The sequence below is a fragment of the Rhinolophus sinicus genome, chromosome 5, assembly GCF_057876585.1.
Source record: "Rhinolophus sinicus isolate RSI-liver-muscle chromosome 5, RSI-T2T, whole genome shotgun sequence".
NCBI lineage: Eukaryota > Metazoa > Chordata > Mammalia > Chiroptera > Rhinolophidae > Rhinolophus > Rhinolophus sinicus.
Genome location: NC_142505.1, coordinates 38603249 through 38629482, shown reverse-complemented (window position 1 = coordinate 38629482; position 26234 = coordinate 38603249). Strand labels below are relative to the sequence as shown.

The following is a 26234-nucleotide window of genomic DNA, read 5'->3' as shown; positions in this document are numbered from 1 at the left end:
GAGCTCGAGGAAAGTCCTTATCAGGAAGGTGACCCTTTAGGATGGTCTTAAAAGATGAATAGGAAATTGACCAGTCAGGTAGTGGAAATGGATTGCCTGCACATAGCACATTCTGTTTTATTCTTCAGAGACATGCAGATAGGTGCATACATACTATTGTCTAGTCTGCCTGTGTCTAGGAATTGTATGGAAGCAAACTATTCCTTTGAGTTTCTGCTGAGATCAGTGGATAGAGGAATATGGTGACTACTTGGAGAATAGCTGATTCTGCCAAACTCTGTAAACACTTCTCAACAATATAAACATAATAGAAAAGAATATGGAGCTTTGGAGATTGGTGGACTTGGTCCAATACCTTAGGCAAATTATTTAATCTTTCAGAGACTCCATTTCAGTATCTATACAATGGAGTTAAGAAATAACTTCAAAAGTAACTGTGCAGCTTAGACTTAATGTATGTAAATCAATGAGTTTAGGGATTGGTATGCAATAGCCTCTTCAAAACTGCTAGTTTCCCTTCTTTCCCTCACATGTAATATATCACTGGCTAACTGTTTGCCATTCTTGCACCCACAGCTATGGAGCCTTAAAGCAGTCACAAGGCTTGTTTGTTTAGACTCCCATTTCTATTGCCTCAAGAAAGCTACCATCTTCCAAGTAACCAAGGGACACAGTAGCTGTTTCATAATGAGGCCTTGCTTCCTTTTAGATATGCACTGATTGTCAAAGTGATGGAGGAGGTTCATTATTTAAAGGCATAATTAAAGGGCACTTCCTTTAGCTAAACTAATGAGCAGTAAGTGCAGCAATATTTGCATGTTTAGACATTAAGGATGGAAACAGATGACTCATAGGAGATTGGGAGGAAGCTGGGAAGGTAGAGCAAATTAATCTCCTTCCCAGGGTCTCCAGAGTTATTGCTTAGCAAGACTTCCTCAAAGGACTGGTCTTCCCTGCGAGGTCAACTCCATTGTCTTCTCTTGTTTTATGGGATGAACGTCCCTCTCATCACGGTGCCTCAGGAACAAGCTGATCTTTCCTTCAAAAGAGGCTAAAGCATGATTCCTGATCATCCAAGTGGGAAATCTGTTTCGGGATGGACAACCAGGCCCTGTTCTAAACGTGTAGGTGTCCGCGGGATACTTGTTCATTCTTGTCACCTTGTGTATCCCTAAGAGGTGTAAACTCTCCCACGTCCATAATGGTGCTTTCATCCCTCTTGGAGTGTGTGTGTGTTGAGGTCGTAGTCGAGGTTCGTCCATTTATTTGCTAAGAGAGATGGAGAGCACCCCCTATGTCTCCCATTCTTCACCCTTAGCCTGAGTGGTATGCCTAAACAGCAAGGTTTTTGTTAGCATGAAAAGGAAGCTCCTGGCACAAAGTAAGTACCGAGGTAGTGCTGGTTCTAATTCTCCTCACTACATGGGGAGTTCACAGTGATCAGAGGCTCTGCCTCCTGTCTCCCAAATGAGGGGATGAGCGTTAGCATGTGCCATTTTATATTAGGATTCAATTTCATCAATTCCTTGCATTTCCATAGTGTGGAAGCTCCAGAGAAAACATAGCTTTCATGTAATGAATGCAGACATTTGGGTTTGATGCCAGGGCGGGGCTTCCCTCCACTCACGGGTGCCCAATCCCCAAAGCAGTTTAGAAAGGCACAGTCAGGGTCACATCCGAGCTACTGCTGGTCCCATCGGGACCGCCCCCAGGCTCGAGCATCTTAATTTATTAGTGAAAAGGTGATTTGATTTACTAAGCATTTTTAACGGTGTTGCCATTATTTCCTTGTTCTTAACAGTAAAATGAGAGACCCTGATTTTAAATATGTATTACAGGATGTCTAGTGAAAAAAATGCATTCACTGCCTCTGGGCAGATGTACAGGCTTAAACACAAATAATGATTTCACGGGAGCAAAAGGAATTGCTGCACAGATGCTTGTCAGGGGGAGAGAGACCAGAAAGGAGCCAGGTCTGCCAGCAACGGGAGAAAGGTACAGAATAATTAGCATCTCTGATTTGTTTAAATGCAACAGTTGGTTAGCTTTACACTTCAAGTCAGGAAGAGAAAGGGGGAGAAGCCAGTGAGACTGCAGCAGGGAAGAGAATGGCATTCCTGCAGCACTGAATTAATTCACCAAGAGCTTGGATTCTCCTTTAGCACAGGCTCTTCAGAAGAATTAAAGAAAGTCCTCTGAGTAACACTGGCAATCCAAGAAAGCCCTGAGAAATCAGCTCTTCAAGCAAATGGCTCAGGACGTATTGGTGAATAAGGCGATGGAAATCCTCGGTGGGTTTGTGGAGACCATGTCCACAAAACGACCCAAATGGAGTTACCTACTTGTCATCTGATCTTACAATTGGTTACGCCTGTGATCAGCTCCACTAACACTTGGCAACGCGAATGTGCACTTCACGAAACGGCCCTTCCTTCCCTTTATTCACTTCACTTTGGTCTCTTGGTAACTTCCTCCTTTAGTCACGGTCCTGCTTCCGGAACGATGCAGAATATGATGATTTCTTCTCAGTAATGATAGCAGTCGCTGCTTGTTAACTGCACACTATAGATCAGAAACTTTACCTGTGCTGCAGGGGTGAACCAGAGCAGGGAGTTCATTTGGGAGGTGGGCCCGGGGAGGAGAAAAGATGAAATGGGAGAGTGAGTCAGGGAAGGAGGACAGCCCAATAAGGGGGGGGGGCACTATCAAGGTCGTTGCTTGTGCAGAAGGCTTGCTTCTCCCGAGAAGAGTGTGGGGTGGGGGTGTCCAAAAGCACTCCTGTGCCCTCTGGGGCGGGTGGTGCTCCCAGGGGACAGTGCAAATCGGGTCCTGGACCATGCTTACTGGGGCCAAGAGTCTCCTCCTGCTGGGAGCGAGGCCTGGGGCAGAAAACGGACAGGCGCAGCTCTCCAGGCAGGGAACCTTCCAGTGAAGCAAGTTTCTGTGCTTCAGGGGAAGGGCAGGTACTGTCTAGAGAACCTCCTCTGTGGATCAACTCTGTCAACTTTCAGCTTCCAGGTAAGGCTCTGTCAAGAGAAAGAGGATTTTCTAAGTTTGCTTTAGCATTTCCAGAAGCATGCATAGAGGACTCAGTGTTTCTTCCCTGAAGGCAGAGAAGTTATCTTTTCTATTTATTAGGGCTGGTGAGAAGGCAGGCGCCTTGGGCTAGAAAAAGAATGCTGGCTTAGACTGGAAGGAAAGGCTAAATCTGTCCCTTGGTGATCCTTATACAGAGGCTTGTGAGGAAACCAGCAGACCTGGTGAAAAGCGAGGTGCAAACAGTGAAGAGGTGGGGAGGTTTTGAAGACTGTGCCTCTTTCTCCCTCCCCCCTAGAGCCACACCTCCAGGGGCGGGGCTCCGGAGAGGCCTGGGGCAGAGGAACAGAACACTGCCAGGGAGTCGCTGGGCCTGCCTGGAAAGCCTGGCTCCGGGTCGCCTCACTAAGCTGTGCAGAGATGGGATGTGACTGATCTAGGAGCCGGAGGCAGCTCCAGGCCTCCCCAAAGTTCAGGAGTGATGTATGAGTTGCCCATTGCTGCTATAACAAATTACCTCACACTTTGTGGCTTAAAACAACACAAATTTATTATCTTACAGTTTGGAGGTCATAAATCTGACATGAGTTTTCACTGGGCTAAAATCAAGGTATCGAATCTGTTTCTTTATCTTTTTTCCCCAGCTCATAGAGATTGCCACACTCCGTGGCTCAGGGCTCCACGTCACCTCTGCTTCTATTGTCACATTTTCTCTGACTAACCCTCCTGCCTTCCTTCTGTGATTACATTGGGCCTGCCTGGATAATCCAGGAAAATCTCTCTATCTCAGGATCATTAATCGCATCTGTAAAGACCCTTTTGTCCTGGAAGGTCGCATAGTCACAGATTTCAGAAATTAGGATGAAGATTCTTTGGGAGCCATTATTCTGTCTATCACAAGTAGCTAAGAGGGGACCCCGAGCAGCCCAGGAGCAGTGTCATGGCATGGAGGGGATCGGGGTCAGCAGTGTAGCAGAGATGGGCACGATGAAAGGCTGCCACCAAAAGGACTTCAAGCTGGAGGGGACGTGGTTCAGGTAATGGGATGGTGCCCTCTCTAAAGAAAACAGAGCAAGTGAACTAACCATGCCAGCAGTTACCTTTCTGAAAGCAGAAAATGCAGTCACTGTACAGTCCTGACCTGAGAGGACCAATGTCCTCTGTGGGTCTGAGGGCCTCTGCTGCCAACACTGTGAAGGCATGGAAGCCACCTCTCCTCAAATGTCCAGAAGCTCTTGGAGAGGGAAAGAGGCATAGAGAGGGACTCTGGGAGAAGTGGGGTCTTGTCAGGGGCCCTCATGTATTATAGAGAAATAAAGAGGTCAAAGTGACTCTACCTGTGACTCTCCCACATGCATTATTCATTCAGAACCACCTTGCAAGTCGGCATCATAAAAAAGCAGTTGATATTCTGGAGAGAATAAGGGGGTTCTGGGCATTCTTCCTCCACTGTTTAGGGCACGGATCCCTAAAGGAAAGCAGGTGTCACTGAAGGCCAGTGTACAGGGCAGGACAGTGAGCCTGGGGGTGTCACTGCATTGGAGGAAATAAGGCCAATGTATCCAAGAGTGAGTCTTTTCCAGCAGAATTAGAGTGCTGACAATGCCCAATTATTTTGCTCATTAATATGACTGGTCTGGACTAGACTGACCATTTTCCAATTAACTCCTTGGCACTTGGCTGTACTAATGATTGAACTAACGCATTTGACTCCCAGCCTGGCTAGAGGAGCAGATGTGAGTAAACTGACTCGGCATCATTCTAACACTCTTTCCTCACCAAGAATAAAAAAAGTATTCACTTATAGCTTCTTCCAGGAGCTTCAGAATCCTACACAAGTAGAATGGACTTACTTGATGGGCAAAGGCTCTGGCCCATTCTGAGCATTTGGCTCGAATCCTTGCTCTGTCATTTGTTCCTGGGGGTACCTGAGCCTGTGACTTATTCCCCTCTTTACGTAAGAGGAAGGAACACCACCATCGACACCAGGGGCTTGGGGCTAAGGGACCCTGCCCCATTCACACCTGCCTCTTCCCTCAGGTCCCACCACTGAAAGTCCAGCCTTCTTTATGAGGGTTGGGACAGGGGGCTGGGGGGACAGGGGACTGGGGGAACAGGAGGTGCTTATACAGGACAAGGTAGCCTCGTTTAAGACAATCCAAACTTCTCAAACCCGATGTTGTCACCTAGTTTTCCTGTGTCAGAATAACAGTGAGTTTTATTTTTTGTTGTTTTTGTTGATTTTTTTTTATCTGTAGTCTCAAACCAGTGACCAGAGTATAAAGGTATCCTGCAGAACATCTGTTTGGTCTGACGACATATGTGCTGACATGTGTTTTTGGACGAGAAAATGTTAAAAATTGGGAGATTTTACATAACAATCTGATCTCCAACTTCTGAACAATTGGAGTGCAGCACCAGGCCGGGATTCTTGTGTGGCCTGGAGCTGTGTGGCTGCTTAATCTTTAATAGGACTGACCTGCACCCGGCGATGCCTCTTCACTCATCTTTGTTGCTTCTCCCCGCCCGTGATTACTCGAGTGGGTACTCCTGCAGGAGAAGGTTCCGCTGGGCCCACAAACTGTCATATACTGGGCAGGGCCGTGACTGCCCCCGGGCAGGGTCGTGTCCTTCTCTCTCCGGGGTGCCTGTTTTACGTTCTGGCACAGAGACGGCTATGGCCAACAGAATAAACCCGACTTCTGCATCGTGTGCTCGTTGCAATCTTTCAGAGACGCATTTTTTTTCCCCTCGTATGAGCCGGGGCCCCTGTCCTTTTGCTGGTCAGTGGAGACTGTCACTCAAGCTGTGCCTTCCAATAAGTGAAACATGCTGTAGAATACCAGCAGGTTTCCTTCTGAGCCCCGACGAGTCCAAAGGGAAGGTCATTAGAATTCGCGACACTGCATCCGTCAACCATATCCAAATAATATGAAAGCCGGGAGGGGCTGCAAATGAATAAACCTTCCCCGTGTGGTGTGAGCTGGCAGCTGGGCATTCTCCTTGGCTCTTGCCTGGGTTTGCACATGACTAACCGCAGGCTCCAGGGATTCGCATTAGCAGATTATAAGTAAAAATCCCATTAGAATGACTCTCCCCACCATTAGGATCCTTTTAGTGAAGTGCGCTGGATTGTCGGGGGCATTTCCTGGAGCTGCCTGGTAATGGATTTACCTGGAGGTCCATCCACCCTGGCAAAGGCCATCGGAGGTGTGGGGCTCAGGGCCCAGGCTTCTGGAAGCACACAGCTCCGCTGGGGCAACCACATTGCTCCCCTGGCAACTCCCGGAAGTGCCATGTGGCAGCCACCCTGCAGATCGTGCCCTGGCGTCACTGCCCACCTGCAGCATCTGTCACACATTTGATCTCTGGGCCTGGCTGTGCAGAGAGGACGGGGAGACACTGGTTCTAAGGCAGCCCCTGCCACTGGCCCCATTGAAGGACCTGGCCAGAGCTATATATGCTTACATTGGACCAATTTTATGAACGTCACACTAGCCTTCTTCACATTTACCTATACTTAAATTTCTTTAAGAATTCTTTAATTTGAATTGAACAATGCTTCAGTTGTGGCCCATTCTTTTGAGGATAAAATACCAATTCAATAACATGCTATATAAAGCCTCTTGGGATTTAATTCCACCTGTCCCTTTAAACCTGAGTTTTGACACCTGCCAAAGTTTTCTCCTTCTGTCCTGTCCCTAATTGCTGCCACACTGAAAGCTTCCAGGTCCCTGAAGATGGCCCCCTGCTCAGTTCTCTGCTAGCTGGGCTGCCTGGCTCTACTGAGCCCTCCGCATGCCCTTCAGATGCTGTCCACTCCCCGGGGGGGCTTTTCCAGGCCCACGTTAGGTGCCCCGGAATGGGCTCCCACAGACTCCCCCACGTGGTCTCCTGCCTTCTGCCCCAGCACATGCTGCAGAGGATTGTAAGCTGTTTACGTATTTGTTTGCCCCATTATCATGGAAACTTCTAGAGAACAGAGGCTCCTAATTTAGCTGCTGATCCCAGGTAGCCAGCACAGAGCCTGGCCCCCGGTTTGTACTCAGAATAAAGAAATAAAGAAGCTCATCAGGCATTCGAACAATTATTTTGCTTCTGGAATCCCCAAGGTGGGCCAGGAATTCGAACACACACAAACACACACACACACACACACACACACACACACACACACACACACACGACTTGCTGGAGTCCTTTCTGGCCAAGGCCAGAAAGTTCTGCAGTAGCTGCAGAGGTACTGGTGGTAAATCCAGGACGATCGTGAAATAAAATTATAAGATCAACGTTGAACACTGTTCAAGATCCAGAGGCCAAAACTGTCAACATTTTAGAATTTTAAAATGCTCCATGAAATGGGTCAAAGACCAACTCATCACTAGGACGTTTTAAAAGATCTCAGAAATTTCTCTTCTCTCCTTCTCGCTCTCCCTCCCTTACTTCATCTGTCACTTGTTTGGATCTTGACACCCATTCATCGTTATGCAAACATTTACTGGGCACCCTGTGCTCAGGGCTATACTAGTCACTGAGGAGTAGGAGAGAGTAAGAAACCCCTGCTCTCAGGAGCTCAGCGCTGTGAACAGAAAGGCAGGGTACGTGGTTAACGAGGGCACAGGAAGTACTGGGATAGAATCTGCATGGAGTCAGGGGGTGGCCCCGGGTGGCTTCCTGGGGGGGGGGGCATTTTATCAGGGATGCACGTTCTGGGCAGGAAGTGATTTACGTCTAACCTTCTGGTGAGGTCCTGTCTACACAGGGAGCTGAAGAAGGGGAGAGGGACCTGTGTGCGCATCCATAGAGTCCACTGCATTGCTAAGCATGAGTGTGAGGTTTCCTATGTCCTACGCACTTGACTCCTTAGGAGGGAGGACAACTGTCCAGGCGAGCGGAGGCTGCTGATCGTCACCAGGCAGTGAGAAGCCCTATTTAGGTCACGAGCAGAAACCTCATCTTAAACGCCATCTTGTCTGGATCCTGTCTTGCCGTATCTCCTAGGGGCTTGTCATCAGTGGGCCTGGGTGGTCCGGATGGCGACCTGGGGCCGGGGTGTGGAGCTGGTGGGCTTGGTCATGCCCTGAAACCCTTTGTTGTTGAAGGGGGAACAGCCTCGTTCACCCCCTCCTATAAAACTCCACACCCCTCTTTGCTCAGGAGGATATGATCTTCCCCCTCTGCTCCAGCCTGACCTCCCGCAGCTCAAATGTGCCAAATCAATTCTAATACGTAGACCAATCTTGGTCTCCCACGACTCATCCTCCCACTGTGCCAACAGGCTGCCTCTACATTTTTTAATGTCAATTTCTTTGGTAGAAGAATTTTATGGACTGGATTATGTCCCCCTCCCAATTCATATGTTGAAGCCCCAAGCTCCAATGTGACTGTATTTGGATGTAGGGACTTTAGGAGGTAATGGAGTTTAAATGAGGTGAGAGGGGTGAGCCCTAATCCAATAGGACTGGTGACTCAGCAGAAGAGGAAAAGGTATCCAAGCTCTCTCTGTCCACCATGTAGGGACACAGCGAGAAGACAGCTGCCTACAAACCAGGAAAGGGCCCTCACTGCGAACAGAATCGGCCAGCACCTTGACCATGGGCTTCTCAGCTTTTCGAACTGTGAGAAATCTGTGTCTGTTCTGTACGCCACCCAGTTGGCGGTGTTTTGTCATGGCAGCCCTTGCTGACGAAGGCAAGGAAGACGGAGCTTGAGCAAAGTGAAGACTTGACAGGTTCATACGGTTTCAGCAAGACTATAAACATTTTGCATTTCAGTGATAATTCTGATCTCTAAATTAAAAGATTTTACATTTAAAAAGGAAAACATTTTAAATTTTAAATTAGCAAGCTCACCAAAGCAACAGCACAGCATAATGGGAAAGACAGGTCCTCACCATGGTTAGCTGTGTGACCTTGGGCAGTTACTGGACCTTGGCCTCTTGCCTCATATCCTGCCCTGGGTAGGACCGTGGCAGGGATGAGCTCACACACACAGTACGCCTGGCAGTACTTTGGAAGGTGCTCAGTGAATCTCAGCTCTCCTTAAATTCACCACTTTGGGAACAGATTTCAGAATTCCTAGAGTCCCCGTATCTTTATCTGCAGAACCAGAATTCCTTCCTCACCTAGTTTTAATCCCAAACCCTGTGAATTCATTTGTCTATATCAGTGTTTCTTAATCCCACCTTAGAAAATGCCGCAGGCCATCTATAATTATCTCAGGCAGTACAGCAATGTTCTGATTAAAACCCTTCACAATGTCGAATTTATTTTAATTCTTCTCAATTCATACTACGTATTTAAAAACATCTCGTATGAGCCATATGGCATTTTAGAAGGTAGCTGAGAAGTTGTGGGGAAATCAAATAAACAATGCCAAGATTTCATAATTTCTACAAGACCCAGAATTCCTAATTCAGAGGAACATGTACTAATCCTGATGCCATATTTCCCAAACCCTAGGATCCAGCAGGATGGTGTTGGGAATGGGTCAGGCAGTTGTCACCGGGCTCCCTCAAACATCTTTCCTATCAGCTTGGCGCCCTTGACCTTGTCACACTGATGTTCCACCATTGAGAGATTGCCTGAGGTTAATGAATCTCTCTTTTAACGAGCTTATGTCTGTACTTCTGTGAGGATGAAAGGGGGGAGCAAACATTCTCATCTCAGTGTAAATGGGTTCCTCCTGGAATGCTTCCCATAACACTCTCTGAGATCAGCCCCACTGGGGACCTGGGGGCTTACGTAGGACCAGAGAGGGCAGGGGAAGGTGTGAGTAATAAAGAGAGAGAAAGGAAAGGATTATAGAATGTTCAGCCCTAGACAGATGAGGCAGGACGCACACACAATGGGATTTGGAGGCCCCAACACACTGAGGTCCCCAGAGGCACTCAGGATATGGTGGGGCAGAAAGAAAGCAAAAGGAGTTGCTGGGGTCCCAGGCAGGAAGGCCATTGAACGAGCATCCCTTCGTCTGCTTTATTCCGCAGACCCATCCTACAATCTCCTCCCCTGCCTGCTGGCACGTTCCCTCTTGATAACTGAAAAAATTTCAAGACTCTGTCTTCAAATCTAACCAAAGGCCAACTTTAGGCTTGCTGCACGGACTACCTCTTCAGTGCACAGCCACCCAGGGAAGTGAGTGCCACCTCCACAATGTGTGCTGCAAAGCCCTTGGAAACAGATACTTCAAAGCTTTTGATTTGACCGAGACACTTCCCTTGTCACTGACCAGGGTGACGCAGTGGTCCTTGTGATCTTGAGTCACGAGGCTCTGGAGTGAGTCACAGATTTTGCCACTTCAGAAAAAAACATGCAGTACTCACAGGGCCCCACATCACTGTTTACTTCAAAGTCCTCGGGACCCTGTCCTCAAACTGTGTCACCAAAAGCAAGGCTGGACCATCATCCAAAGGACACAATAGAGCATCAGAGAGGGGGGCACACAGCATTTATGACACAAAGATGTGCTAATAAGTATCACAAACGGAGCCTGGGGATCAAGACAACCAGCTTCCTGTGAGTTCAACATGGAGCAAATGGACCAGACGGGCATGAGCAGATCCAATGACCACGTGGGGTCCTAGCTGAGAGCGTGGCTCTCCCCGCCTCTGGCTGGTCTGTAAGGCAGCAGTTTCCATCCTGACTTTAAGATGCTGTTTGTCTCCTTGAGCTCATCCTTTCAAAAATCAGCCAGTGAGCAGACCCCTGAGGTGCCTACCCACTGCCATCATGACTGGAGCACACCACCCACCCTGCAAAGGGGCGAGCAGGGGCGAGATGCCGGGTGAGTGCCATACCTGGTCCAGCTTCCAGTGGAACTCCGCAGGCCGGAAGGTGTCAGCCTGGTCGAAGTCTTTCCGCAGGAGGAAGACGAGGCGGCAGTTGTGCACGTACAGGGCATAGTGGTGCCGGTTCATTTCTGGAAACAGAAAGCGGGTTTGAGGGGGTGAGAAAAGCCCCGCAGCAGTGTCACAGGTGTCTTCCCGCCACATCACGTGGCAACCTTAAAGGACACTGGCATTCCAGTTTCCTCTTTTACAATTGGTTCTGAGGAATGTTCTAGAACATACATGGTGGAGCTCACTGAACTGCAAGAAAGAGATTCAAGAAAGCCCACGGCAAAACTGCTAAGATTCCATTTGGGCTTTAAATCCCAATCTAACCTCTACTTAGATACTGCATTAGATCCTGGATAAAAATTACTTAGGTTAACAAGCTCTTTTATTTTTATTTTTTTGGTACAAATACTTTGGGAGGGTTAAGGGAGCTCTCTGACAATCACATCAGCCACTCTGGGCTCCTCTAACATAGTCTGTTTTCTCCTAGAGTGCAGGGCTTTTATTTCATCGAGTTTGAGAAGGGGGCCACAGATCACACCTCCTTCTCTGCTCTGTGCAGTTCAGGGGCGCTGCCTCACTTTCAGTTGCTGGCAGGAGGGGACTGATTGATTTTCCAGCATTAGACATAGTCTATGACTTTCCAAACCTCTCTCCCCCCACACAGACAAAGGACAAGACTTTTCCCTTCCCTGATATACAATTTCTTTTCCTGCTTGGAAGATCTCATGTCATGGATTCCTGTAGCCCCAATGTCCCGTAGCCACCAGACAACACCCACTGAGAGAGCAGGAGGGGTCCTCTGACCAACACTGAGAACTCACATTTACTTCATAGAAGCCCACATAGAAATCTTCCATGAGGCACATGTTCTATACATGTGAGGTGAATGAGCAGGTGAACAAGGGTAGTGGAAAGAGCACGGGCCCCACAGGCAGACAGACTTTGGGTGGCTGTGTCTCTGGGTGATGCTGGGAGGGTTATTTAGCTTCTCAGAGCCTCAGTTTCCTTAACTGTATCATGACAGGAATGCTGGATTACCCTAATCCATGGGAATAAGATCCTATCCTAGCATAAGAATAGGATATTGTGGATGACGCTTGTACATCCTGCCCATGCCGCTTGAGTGGGAGGAAACACCACCAATGCCACTTGTAGGATGGGCTCTGACAGGTCCTGGCCAAACAGGCTCAGAAGAATCCCTCTGCCACAGTGGTTGGTTCAGGGCCGAGGCCCAAGTCCACCAGCACAGGCCATTCACCTGGCCACAGGGTTTCTGTCAGGAATTGGCAAGTGACTCAATCTAGGTCAGTGATTCAGGAATTCTTTGGAGAAGTTCTGGGAAAGAACTACCTCTTTTTTGGCAGAGAGAAAAGAGACCGTCTCTTTCTCTCTAGAAGTTGTAGTATACACCTGGGAGGCTTGGAACTGCTGCACTCATGTTTACTTACACAACATGGATACACTCATGGTGGCAGAGCTGAGCCATCATAAGGAAAAGGAGCCAAGACCTCGATCACACTTTGCCTGAAGCTGTCATAGCCCTCAACATTTTCTGTTACAAGAACCTCACATTTCCTTTATTATTTTTTTATTATCTGGTCTCAGTTTGATCTGTATTCCTTGTAAGTGAAAGCATCTTAATGGATACAATGAGAAAATGTGTGTAAAGCATCTGCCCAGAACAGATGCTCAATGACTATTAGATATTATAGGGACTATTATATTGCTTCGTGACCATGGCAACATAACAAAGTAGTGTTGGATGCTGTTTTCACAGGAGCATATTTGGTTTTCAGGACGCCACCAAAGACTAGAAGCCAAGGTGGCAGGGTTGGCCTGGGCCAGTGCCTGGGTGAGCACTCCATCTTTGGAATAGCAAAATACCCAGATCTGGTTATGAAGATTTTGCTACATATTTCACAATTGACTTCCTGTAGTTTCTGTTGATAAATACCGGAAAAATATAAAACAGAATTTCCCCCTTTAGTTTTATTTGGAGTCAGGAGAGGTTGGGGGTGAGGAGGTGAAACAAGAAGAATGAGCGAGGTCTAGGGCATCTTCTAGTGTAGGAGGTTTCTCCCTCCCTCGCCCTCCATTCATCTGCATTCCTGGAAGCACCGCTCACACCAGGTTACCTGGTTAGTCAATGGGCTGGTGACACGATGCACGCAGGAATCAGCTTCCTTTCCTTTCCTGTCCTTCAGTGTTCTTTGTTGAAGCTAGCTCTGTTGCCTTTTCTTTGCCCAAACCTCTGGCAGATCCTAAAGCCTTCTGGATACTTTCAGATATTAAAATAGTCTTAAAGGGTTCTTTCCAAAATAGTCTTAAAGGGTTCTTTCAAAATCAAACATCAGTGTCTCATATGGTTTGAAGAACTTGCCCTCTGCTCTGTCTTGACCCATGACTTGGTTGCCAACTGTGGAGAAAGAATGTGGTAAAGTGTGTTCTTTCATTCTTCTTGTTCCACTTCCTCATCCCCTGGCCTCCTCCTGGCTCCCATCGCAGTCAGAGGCAGGGAAGGTAGGTGAGAAAGAACAATGTGGAAAGTCTCTTTAAAGAGCCAGTGGAATTTGTCATTTTCTCAGGGATGTCAAATGTCCTGTCATGGCAGGTGCCTATATATACTCCTTCATGGACACATTGATTGGGTTTTGGAGAGGCCCTGCAGAGATCTTCATATGGTGTCCATGGCCACTGAAGTGGGTTTGGGTTCTGGTAAAATATTTTTTAGAACCCTTTCCTCTCCCCACCTCTCCATAAGAAAGGACCTATTTATAATCGTTACATAGGAATTGACCTGATAAGTGACACCCCCTTTCTGGATGGCTGGAACGTTTGTACCTGCTCCAATCCCACCTTTGCTGGCCCTTACCTCTCCATTCCTGGTGTGAGTGATGCTCTTTCCAGTTGACCTTTCATGATTCCTCTCTGTCTCCTGTCCTCTCTCAGTAACTTCTCCTTTCCCCCACATCTGCTTCTCCTGCTGAGATTATGTCTTTCTGGCATGCAGCCCTCTTGGCTCTAGTCTTGCCCATTCTGGATACCCATTTGGTCCACAAAATAAGAACAAAAATACCTGTGTACTGCCAAATTGTAGTGTGGTACCCATTCCTATGCTGTCTTTTTCTCCTCACCCCATCATTGAGGCACCCCCATCAGCCTCTTGCTTTCAGACCCCATGGGAAACTTTCATACATCCTAAACTCCTAGGGATGCGAGTCAAACTTCTCCAGAGCTTCTGGTCGCTGCTCTGACACCAGCCTGGAGCAGATCGAAGAGTGTTTGCAGCTCAGCCAACAGGCCACTGGGAGGGAGATTCCCACCTCCTCTCTATAGCAGACAACCTCAATCCCACTCAAATATGACTGATTTTCTGGGTATTTCTGAAAGTATGGGAGTATCCCTTCTCTTTCCAAACAGGCAGGGGGACCATCTTAGCACTCTACCAGGATGGCACCTCTGTCTGTTTCACCTGAATGCTGGGCCACGCTGGCCTCTCTCTCGGAAAGCCCTGTAGGGAAGTGGCACTGCATGTGTCCACTTATCATTCACTGCTCTCAGTTGAAACTTAGAGATAGCAAGAGGGCCGCATGCCTGGAAGAGGGGGTCCTGGTAGGAGGAGCAGATGTGTATGAGAGGAGTTACTGAGAGAAGGCAGGAAAGAGCATTTTTCACACCAGGCATGGAGAGATAAGGGTCAAACAAAGGTGGGCTCAAAAGGGCCACAACTGCCCCACACAATATCCTCATGGTGGAGACATTGTTATGTGTTCACTTGACCCTGTTTTCTTTGCTCCTAGACACACAGCTGTATTCAACTCACAGCTTCCTCTGTGGTTAGGTTGGGCCATGTGACCAAATTCTGGCCAATGGAATGTGAGTAGAAATGAGACATGCCACTGTCTGGTCTAGCCAATAAAACCATGCTGTGCTCAACTGCGTTCTAACTTTCTGCTCTGGGGTTGAAAATGGTAGCACCAAATCATGGCAGGAACCAGGGTCCCTGAATCTCGAGGTGAAAAGGAGCTTCCTCGTTCTCCAACCTCACTTAGGAGGGCTGGACATGGACATGAGAGAAACTATGATGAAAGAGTGTTAGCCACTGAGATGTTTTTGGGTTGTTCGTGGTGAGAGTGCTTTTCTTTCTTACTTTTTAAAAACTGCATTGAGCCCTTGATGACTAATCAATTCTGTTATCCAACTATTTGTAAATTACTTCATAATTGGCTCAGCACTAATCAGTTTTACTTAGTGCACAAGACAGAAACTAGAGCAATCTTCACAAAGGGAGGGCAGTGAGGAAATTTACATCAATGGCCCTCCTCACATTTATGTTCTTTGACTCAATAAATCAATTTCTGATCAGGAAATATCAGAAATGTCCATACAGATAGATACAAGAAGACTCATTATAGCACTGCTTTATTTGCATTTAAAAGACAATCTAAATGTCTAACAAAAGGTAGCCTGTCAAATGAAGTATGATAAAGCCACATGACAGAGTTTCAGACTGCCATACAATTTATATTTTAAAGAATATTTTATCACATAGAGAAATGATGTTATAGAAAAGAAACAGATAACAATAGCATCACATGTATTATAAAACTAGGTTGAAAATTATAAAGACATAAAAATACAATAAGATTTCACTTAATAAAGAAGTATACCAAATGTTATCAGAAAATATCTCCAAGTATTAGGATTTTAGGTGGTTTATGTATTCTCTTTTTATACTTTTCTCTGTTTTTCATGTTCCTGCTATAATAAACATGTGTTATTTTTATTAGTTGAACATTTTTTTTCTGCTATGTAAAAGCCCTAATCAAACGTAATTTATTCCTGATATTTTAAAATTTAGGGCAAGGAGGTGTTTATAGATTATTTTTTTAAGTCAGAGGAATCAGAGAAAAATCTTCCTCATCTTCTTTGTGCTAATCTTGAACTAATTTGTAAAGTGCTGTTTTGTACTAAGGCCCAAGCTGAGCAGCTCCAGGGCTTCCTGGCTTGAAGGTGCCAAAATGCCTGGTGAGTGGACTGCTCTGATGAGCGAGAGGCACCATTGTCTAATGCAAAGTTTTCAGCCGTGAGGACCCCAAAGAATCCCCCAGAAACCCTGATTTATTGAGGTGGGTGGGATCCTAGGGTGGGGCCTGGCATTTATATATTTTTACACGTGTGTCAGGTTTTCTAGTGTAGCAGGGTTGAGAAGCACTGGTCTCATAACATGGGCTTGGAACGTGGGGCCCAACGACCTAGGTCCAAGCCTGTGTTTCTTGGTAATTGGCTGTGTTATCCTGGGCCAGTTGCTCAACCTTTTATCTTCCAATTTCCTTCTCCTTAAGCAGCAACATTAATACCTGTCTGATCTGCCTCCCAGGGGTATTTGATCCATTTCAGCAAGGACTGTATGTGTGTGGCCACTACCCCAGTTCACACTGCTTTGCACTTGCATGTAGATTCCTAAGCCCTTGTCACATTGATACTGGCTTCTGGGTCATCATGGGGGCACCCCACCAGGCACTGCAAGGATCAAGCAACAGGACAATTCCTCAGACTGTGGGCTGAATTCTGAACCTGGTCCCAAACCTCAGTGCCGTGTCATGCAGGTAGGTGGGGACCATGAAGGTCCCAGAGGAACTGATCCCTCGCACTGGCTCGGACGCAAACGTACCATGCCACAGGGAAAGCTGGGCAACTCTCTCTGTTTCATTCTCTGTATCCAAAAATACATGAACATTTATGGTAAAGATTGATTGAAACAGGAAATGTGGGGTTCTGGTAGCAGCATACTGTGGAACCAGAGGTGATAATGATAAAAACATCAGGTAAATTAATGGAGCACTGATTATATATCTGGTGTTGCTAAGTGAGTTTTGTACATTATTTTGTATTTATTTTCCACATTTTACATATGGGGAAATGGGCTCAGGGAGATTAGCCACTCCTCAAAGGTCATGCCTTAAGTAGTAGCAAAGATGAAATATGGACATGGCTTTCCAACAATGAGGCTGAGCTGTCAGCCATTCTTCTATACGGTCTTCTCACTGCAATACCTGCTGTGGTTATTTATTTGGACAATTTAACAAAAGTAGCATTTGAAATGGGAAATTGTGGAATTATAATTTAAGATGAAGGTGTAAAATTTGCATAACATTTCATTGTGTGTGGCGGGGTGGGGGTGGGGTAGTGACAAAGCATAGCCTTGGAGTTAGCTGGCTCTAAACGTACATTTCTGTTCTGATACTTACACGGGCTGTATGACTTAAAACAAGCGATTTAACCTGTCAGGGATGTTTCCTTATCCTTAAAATAGGAAACACAATAATGTTTTTATAAAATTGTTTGTAGAGATGTGAGACACTGCCTAGAATAGTAACAGCTAACAGGGATTGCACTTCCTATGTGTCAGGTACTGTTCTAAAGCACTGTATGTACTTTAAGTCATTTAATCCTCATAAGGGAGGATTTCTGGTCAAGATGGCAGAGTAGGTAACACTGCTCTCCTCCTCTCACAACCACATCAAAATTAGAACTAAACTACAGAATAACCATCATTGAGAATTGCGTGAAGTCTAGCTGAACAGAAGTCCTATAACTAAGGACATACTGAAGAAGCCATCCTGAGACTGGTAGAAGGGGCAGAGACACAGAACAGGCTGGTCCCACACCCACGTGTGACCATTAAAAATCGGGAGGGATATCTTGGCTGTGGAGGTTCCCCTCACCCAGAGAAGAAAGGAGTCCCAGCCACATACCAGTCTTCCCAGCCCAGGGTTCCAATGTTGGGAAGAGAATTCCCCACAATTTCTGGTTGTGAAAACCAGTGGAGACTGTGGCTGGGTGAGACAAGGGCTGCTGGAATCCCAGGTGTTCCTCTTAAAGGGCCCAGGCACAGACTTAATTGCTGATGGACTCACTCGCTCTCAACTCCAGCTCTGGGGCAGCAGCTCGAAAGGTGCCAGGGACATATGGGAAGGAACTGAATAGTCTGGCTTCAGGACGATGGACAGCTTTCTCCCAGACAGAAGGAATATAGTCAATAATATTATAATAACTATGTATGGTGTCAGATGGGTACAGATTTATTGGGGTAATTACTTCGTAAGTTATATAAATGTCTAATCACTATGCTGTACACCTGAAACTAATATTGTGCATCAACTGTAATTTTAAAAAGATATTTTAAAAATGTAAAAAAGAAATCCTCGTAAAAACCCTATGAGGTAGATAATACTATAAAGATCATTTTATAGACAGGGAAAGTGAGGCTCAGAGGGGTTAAATAACTTGCCCAAGGTCACACAGCCAATTAGTGGAGTGCTCTTAACCGCCAAGCTGTGAACTGCTTTGCACAGCAGCTGGCTGAAAATGCCTAATACATGTTAGCAATTATTACTGCATGGCAATGGCAATAATGTTCAAACTAGGAGGCCCTTTCACTGAAAATACACTTTTGGAAGTCTTACTGTATATAATACAGAGAAGGAGGAGCTGCTTTGCTTGAAGTTAGGATGTACCTCCAGCTATGTCTCACGTATAGCAGCCCTAAGTTACTTCTGTGGAGATTGGGGTTCTGAAGAACTCGGGTTGAAACCACCAGTCCCAGCTCTTGCATTCTTTGTCTCTGTATATCTACTTTTCCCCCCTTTCCCAGCTCTGCTCTGCCCCAAGGCCAGGAATCACCAGGCAGAAAACCAGGGAGCAGACTCGTTTCCCAGGGCCCCTCTCATACTCCTGCTTTTCTCCCATGTCCTGGGTGGCTATGTCCCTGTCTAACCAGCTGGGACATCCCAGGCTGGGCTCGAGACTCACCAGTTTTGTCTGAGTTGCAGAGGATCGTTTCCTTCTCGGCTCTCACGCCAGGGCTGGGGCCATGCTTCATCCACATGGTGATGGTGAACTGGTCCGTCAAGTTCTTGGGCACAATCCCATCTGGGACCTTGGCACCCTGCCTGCCGTCAAACTTGAAGATCATCTCGCTGCTGTCCACCAGCAGGCCGGCGGTCCAGTTGGTGGCAGCGCTGGGAGATGGCAAGAGGTCGATGATGCCAGAGGAGGCTCCTGCAGGGTCAGGGGACAGAAAGAACAAAGGGCCATTCCTCAGTAGGTGTCCTTGCCTTCTGTGCTCTGCCGCAGGGTCAGGAGGAACGATAGTTGACCCTTGAACAACACGGATTCGACCTATGCCGGCTCGCTTTTACGTAGATATTTTTTCGTAAATATTTACTGTATATATGTATTTTCTCTTCCTTATGATTTTCTTAATACCACTTTCTTTTCTCTACCTTACTTCACTATAAGAATATGGTGGATAATACATATAACGTACAAAACATGTGTTAACAGACTATGTCATCGGTAAGGCTGCCTGTCAACAGTAGCTACCAGTAGTGACGTTTTAGGGTGTCAAAATTTATACTTGGGTTTTTGACTGCCTGGGTGGTCAGCACCCCCAACCCCACATTGCTCAAAGGCCAACTGTACTCAGCGTACTTACTGAGGGTCTGTGCCCAGCCCTGAGCTAGGTGACTCTGAAAAGGAAAGGGCCAAGTACCACCCATGCTCCTTAAATATGTATAGTTTGCTTGGGGAGGCATCAGTGACTTACAGGGAGAGGTACTGCATGTGGCCAGACTGTTAACTTGGAGTGCCATTAACTATTATACAAGGAAAAAGTGCCGCAGGAATTTAGGGAAATGGGATTCCCCCACGGGCTTTTATCAGTAGGCGAGGTTCCTGAAGAAGGGCCAGGCTTTGATTGGGATCAATGGATTCATTTATTCACTCACCAATCCATTGACCCGTCAGCCATTTACTGAGCACTGACAAGGTACCAAGACCCCTGGTAGGTGCCGGTGACATAGAGAATCAGCACAGTCCCTGGTCTGGAGGAGCGCTGGGCCAACAAGTCAACAGCCAACTGTGGCACAGCGTGATCAGGGCTATGACGGGGGAAAGTTCTAAGTCCTGATCCCACGAGGAGCGAGAGCCACTTGGTACTCACCACACTTTTTTTTTTTTTTAACAACCATTTGTTTAGGCCCAGTGGTACAGTGGTTGATTTCTGAAGTCAGCAAAATTTGAATTTGATGCCTGGCAGCATGACTTGTAGCCTTGTGACTGTGAGCAAGTCACTTGACCTTTCTGATGTCCTGCCTCCTTGTATAGTAACTCCCCTGCCCAGGGTGTTGGGAGGACTGAATGAGAAATTGCCTCAGAGCTGGCAGCAGCATGCTCGCTTCCAGGTGAATGCTCATGGCATGTTAGCTATAACTTTATTATAATTACAATTATTATTTCTCTTACTGCTATGATTCTAGGCTAAGGCACGGGGCCTTAACCTGAGCAGTGGGAGTGTCATGGGCAGATTTGTGTCTTAGGAGAATTGCACTGACAGCTTTGTGGAGGGTGGAGCTGAGGCGAGTGGGAGGGGCTGGTCCCGACAGAGAACACTGGATGCTCCCGCTGGGAGAATCCTTAGGCCTCCACTGACTTCTCATGGAAGCTCACATGTTGCCAGCAGAATTCTCTGCATCTCTATGTTCCCCACGGGAGAAGGCTCAGCAACTCAGGGAAGGAGGAGGCCAGGGGCTTCCTGACACCACTGGGGAGTAAGAGCCGGGGAGTCTAAGGTTTGCCTGGTGCGGGGGCCACAGGTGTGGGTGCTCTCCTGGACTAGCTGTAAACGCTGATGGGTTTAATGGACAGTGGTTAGGTGCATTAACTGCCATTTCTCAGGGATCATTGGACTTCCGAATTCTGCATTTCAGAGCCTCACCTCACCTAGGGATTGGGTTCCAAGGTCAGCCACCACAAACATCTGTGATTAAAATGACCAACATACCCAACCAGTTTTCCCTCCAGCCTTGGAACGGACCGGGGGTCTAGAGCACGCACTGGCTTGCAATTGAAGGTTATGCTCAGTGAAAAATAGGCTCTGTTAGCAGTGAAAGGCTCTCCCTGGAGAGGCCGCTGGGAACTGCAGGGTCTGAGAGGGTGGGAGAATTCGGTCTCCCACTGCATCACCTTGCAGCTTATGCTCATCAAGGGCAACTATGGGCAGCCCTGCCGGCATTATTAACATGTGCATTTCCGAGAGTTTGGGGTCGGAACCATGTCTGACACACAGTAGACACTCCATTAAAGTGTGAAACTGCCTTTCCTGCCATCCAGATACCCAGATACTTCTGGGCATCTACCCAATGCTCATGTGAGCTTGCCCACCCAGCCTCTGGTCCATGCCCCACACCTCTCACCCACACCTACTTGTTCTTATCTCATGCCTACATACAGCCTCATTTGGTATCTATTTTACTTACCTGGTAAGTTAATTCACACTAATGTTTTAATGACTAACAAAGCCTTAGGGGTTATCACCCTCTATAGATATTTGAATGAAAGAAATCTACCAAAGTGGCAGCAGGTAGAGATTGGGGGTGGTTTGGGAGTGGGAGACACACGTTGTTCTGGAACAAGTTGATTTTCTTAGAACCCCCAGAACAATACAACATGGCCACAGCTTCTCTGATCCATAATTCAGTTGGCTCTGGCACCAGGGTTTGTCCAGCATGAAGACAGCCGGTTGAATGGGGCACACACAGAGTGTGTGTTTGTTCCTGAAACTTCAGGGGACAAGAGACGCAGGCTGAACACTCAGAGCTCCTGATTTCTAGCTGAAGCCAGTGCAGCCAAGGCCATCTAGTGGGCCCAGTGCAGAGGTGTGAGGCCGGCCTCCATATGGTGGAACCAGGGCTGGGTTTGCCAGGGCTCGAAACCCCACAACTCGAGGTTTCTTTTTGGCTAAGGACCTTGCCATTGTTAAAAAGCAAATATCCCTGTAGAATTCACAATGCAATTAGCACCATAGACTAGTGACGGGGCTGCTTGTAACTCCCCCCGCCCCAACAGGTTTAGATGGAAGGAGAGAGGTGTAATGCAAGTACATGTATGGGGTGATGGGGGAGACACAAAGAGACTGGGAGGGAAAACTGGTTGCATTTGCCGAACGCCAGCCTCGGTCATATATCCTATATGTATAGAATTTTGTTTTTCATAGTTACTGGTCTTTATGATCATTTTCCTAGGAAGCTTTTTTTGGGGCACTGAGTGCCAAACCTGAATTAGGTATTTGAATGCTTTTTCTTAAGTTACTCAGCTATGTGGTGCATACTATTATGATCCCAATTTGTAGATAAGAAACCTGAGGCTCAGTGACTCCCATCGTTAGGGCCCATCATTAGGACTTTACAGCTCTTTCCTCTCCTCTGAGACCTCCCCACTGCACCACCTTAGTGAACTTGGAGGGTGATCTTGTAGTCTCCTGCACATTTTACAAACATGGAAACTGAGACCCAGGCAGTGGAAACGACTTGACCAAGATCACACAGCCACACCGCTCGCTACTTCCAGGTCCAGCTCTCAGACATAGCTAATGTTCTTCCTACAACACAGAGGAGCATCCTGCCAAGCATGGCCTGGTCCCCAGGGACCCACCTCCCTACACAGGTGGCTGTCCACAGAAAGGCACGCTGAAGACAGCATGTGCCCTGGCAAGGTCATCGAGTACAGCTCCCTTGTCTTCCCTGGGAAGGGGAGCCGCAGGCCACCCTGCCTAATCTACAGGTGTTGCCTACTGGAAAGCACCACGCTGCAATTAACCAGATGGTGCAGATTCCACAAACTTAACAGCTTGTATTTCATTTCTTGGTGCATTTAAACAAACAGAGAGATTTGCTTTCTCCAAAAGTTCTTCTCTTTCCTCTCCCCAATGGATTCCACAGAGAGCAGTGAGTAAACAAATACATCACTTGCAAGAATGGTCTGGCATCGTCACTTAAGACATTCCGTGGGACTCCTCCACGAAGGTCCCAGGCTGCTGAGAGGTCACACTGGCCTGGGGCACAGCAGCTGCAGCCTGAGCGTGGAGGGCTGGGAATCAGAGGTGAAGTCTTATTCAAGGTCCCTGAGCCCTCCCAGGGTGGAGGAGCCTATCTAAGCCAGCATGTAGATAAAGATGGGGGTGAATGGGGTAGATTTCAGGGCACACTGTGATGTGAAAACCCAAATGAGTCTGGGGCAATGGTCACTGTCTGGACTTCTTGCAGGGTTTGCATTCTGCTCTGGATGGTCTTGGTGTGGGCAGTGTCCTTAGTACTTCAAGGTGGGCCTGTGGTGATGGTGATGGACATGCCTCCTCATGGTCTACCATGGCATGGAAAGGGATGGGTATAAACAAGAGGGTTTCAAGGGAGAGGAACCATTGTAATCAAGGACAGAGGCCTCATTCTATAGAATATTCTCAGAATCGGCAATATCAACTCCATATTATTTTAATAAATGTTTATGTAATGTCTAAGTTATGCCAGGCACTGTGGTGAGAATGCATCAATGAACCACATAGAAATGGGTCCTACCTTTAGGGACCCAATAGAAAGTCATTTATTTTTGGTGGGTGGAGCTGTTCAGTGGTGGCGAGTCTCAGGGAAGCAGGGAGGCCCTCTTGACAAACGTCCTACTAGGACGGCGTGGTGGTAGAGTGCATTCTGTTCTCAACATGCTTCTCTGACTCACTGATATCACTTTGCCATGTGACTTGCTCTGACCAATGAAATGCGAGTGCAAGTGACATGTTTCACATCAGGCCCTTCAAGAGGGCCAGTCCGTGGTGCACCATGGCTCTTTTCCATGTGCCGTGAGATCATCAGCATTCCAGATAAAGGCTGTTCCTTTAGCCTGGATCCCCATGGGAAGCCAACGTGGAACAGAGCCACAGCCAACCCAAGAAGGACATGTGGTAAGAACGATAAATAAACCTTTGTTATTTTAAGCCAGTGAGATTTTGGGATCACTTGTTACTGCAGCATAACCTGCAATGCTGACTGATAATCCACATACATGATTGACATGAACAGCTACAACTCCCATTTTTCCATCTGTGTACCTTCAGCATGGACAATAGAGGACTTCCTGATGTTTTCTTTTCAGGAGCTCCAACCTAGTGATCCTATAATCAGACTGTTATTCCACTTCTGGAATCCTAGACAAGAAGGGTTCCTCCAAGGCCTTAGAATCAGAAACTTGGATCTCTTGGTATAGTAAACCAGGCTTTGGATGAGGGGTGGTCGGCCAGATTCCTGGAGCAGGGCCATGGATACCCAATCGCATGAACAGCCTGAGCAAGGCCACTGTAAGCAAAAAACCTTTTCTCCAGTATAGGAGGGCACGCTGTATGGTAGCTGCATAAAATATCTCACAGAGATAGGAATATCCAGAGACAATCCCACTGCCCACGGTCATCATCCAAGAGTCAATGTGTGCAGCTTTCTGCTAATGTGTGATTAGTGACTTAATCTGATTCCCAATAGGCATGCACCGATTTCCCTTAAAGTAAGAGGCCCACTTCAGCGCTCTGAGAATGGAAGCACTGGCTATGACCAGGGGACTAAAACTCCTCCCCAGAAGCTCTAATTCTTTAGGGGTGTCTTGGAGAAACTGACGGTAGCTTCTTGTAGTTGGGCTATTCTGTGGGTATGAAAACCTCCGACAATGATTCTTGGCGAGGACCGTTTCATTAAGGTGCAAGGTGTAGTAGAAAACAGGAACTTAACTTTTTCAACATGTCTGTGTCCCCCAGGAGACCGAATTGTTAAGTGGTCCTATTATCTTCCATATAACCTCAAGAACTACAGCATTTGGACATTCAACAAATATTTGTTGAATTAAAAAATACTTGAATGAATAAGTGAATTCTCTGTGAAAGTCTCCCGGCTCACAAGTGTATACATTCTGAGAACAACTTAATGTCTAATGATCTGAACTGCTCTGACAGAGCCATCACATGATTTACTAGCACGCTCTCATTCTGTGGCCTTTCCTTCAACAAGACCTGTCCTCGCAGTTCTTGACTCCACAAACAAAACAGCTGACCAGGGTGTCATATGCAGGAGGGGCTGGCCAGCGGCCAGGAGTCCTGTGATCTGAGAAGGCACAGCCCTTGGCCTCTGGGCTCTGAAGGTCATGTGCGTCACAAACAACTTTTCTATTTACTGTAATATGTAGTGACTTAGGGGACTGAACTCGGCCTTTTCTTGCGCTGTTGTTAATGTCAAATTTAATTTGGCCAAGAGGTCTCACTGAGGGTTTCGCTATGCATTTCATACTCAAGGCAATTCTGTGATGCTTCACGTCCAGAGAGTTTGGTACTGAGATGGCAGAGTCCATCTTACATCTCTGAACCCAGAGGAAGTGATAAGCATTTTCCTCAACATCTCTAAGAAGCCTGCATTTTTGTAAAGCAAGGGCAGTGGGGGACCATTAGGCTATGTCCGGCCCCACAAGCTGAAGGGGAAATGGGTTCAGGACCCTGCTTCGGTTTTGTTTCACAGCAGAATGGAAGTATCTCAGTGTATCAGCCTTCGGCAGCAATATGCCTGATGTCCAGTACTTCACTGGAACCAAAGAGCCTATTTCAAGTGCTGCTGCACCGGTCAGGTACTTCCTGACAGCAGGCTTTGTGCCAGCTCTTGTCAGACTCCCCCTTGAACAGGAGTCTCTCATTCTCCTAGTGGAGCTGAGGTTGCCGGAGGAGGAAGCAGGAGGACAGTGACCAGACAGACATTCAGTGCCCCTCTGGGCAGATACCCTTGCCTGAGTCATCACACAGCTGCAGCATCGCAGGAGAGATGCCAGAACTCCAGGGCACCCAGGAAGCACCCTGGGACCACTTCCCCAGTGAGCATAGAGGGCAGGAAAAGACGGACTCAAGGGAAAGGTCTGGAATGATGAAGGGGAGAGAGAGCATCCTAGCAGGAAGAAAACACGAACAAAGCCTTATGGGACGAGAACAAGCCAGGCATGGGCCCAGAGGAGGCAGAACATCGGGAGGAGATGGGTCAGAATGACGGGTGGGCAGGTCCTCGGGAGGGTTACGCATCGGGCTAGAGCTGGGCACACATACCTGGATGTTACTCAGGGGACAGTCATCATTGCTCCCTAACTCTGCTCTCGCCCTGGATTCCTAGTTCTCACTGGAGGCACCCTCTCCAGTTAGGTGGTCACCCTGGGGTCATCTTAGATTCTCTCCTTCTCACTCCTGACAGCTAACAGATCATTAACTCTTGCTGAATCTGTCTTAAACTTTTCCCCACTGCCACTCCCCTGGTTCAGAACTCATTATCTCTCGCTTAGACTGTGGCAACAATACCCTAATTGGTCTCCCTGTTTCCATCCAAAGTCAATAAAGATTAGGAGCATGAAAAATGCATGAATGCCAAGGCTTTCAGTGTCATGGCAGTTCCCTGGTTGTGAAACCCCACGAGAAACTTGTCGACCATCCGCTGAAGACACACAGAAGCTT

At 47.3% G+C, this 26234-nt stretch overlaps 1 protein-coding gene across 1 annotated transcript in view; it reads right to left on the bottom strand.

Moving 5' to 3' along the window:
• CLSTN2 (calsyntenin 2) overlaps window positions 1-26234 on the bottom strand; it is a 565080-nt gene that overhangs the window by 71547 nt on the left and 467299 nt on the right. Inside the window, exons 7-8 of the mRNA XM_019747346.3 lie at window positions 18692-18940; window positions 10835-10956 (exon numbers count right to left, since the gene is read on the bottom strand). Coding sequence (XP_019602905.3) covers window positions 10835-10956; window positions 18692-18940 — 371 coding nt within the window. The remainder of the gene's footprint in view (window positions 1-10834; window positions 10957-18691; window positions 18941-26234) is intronic.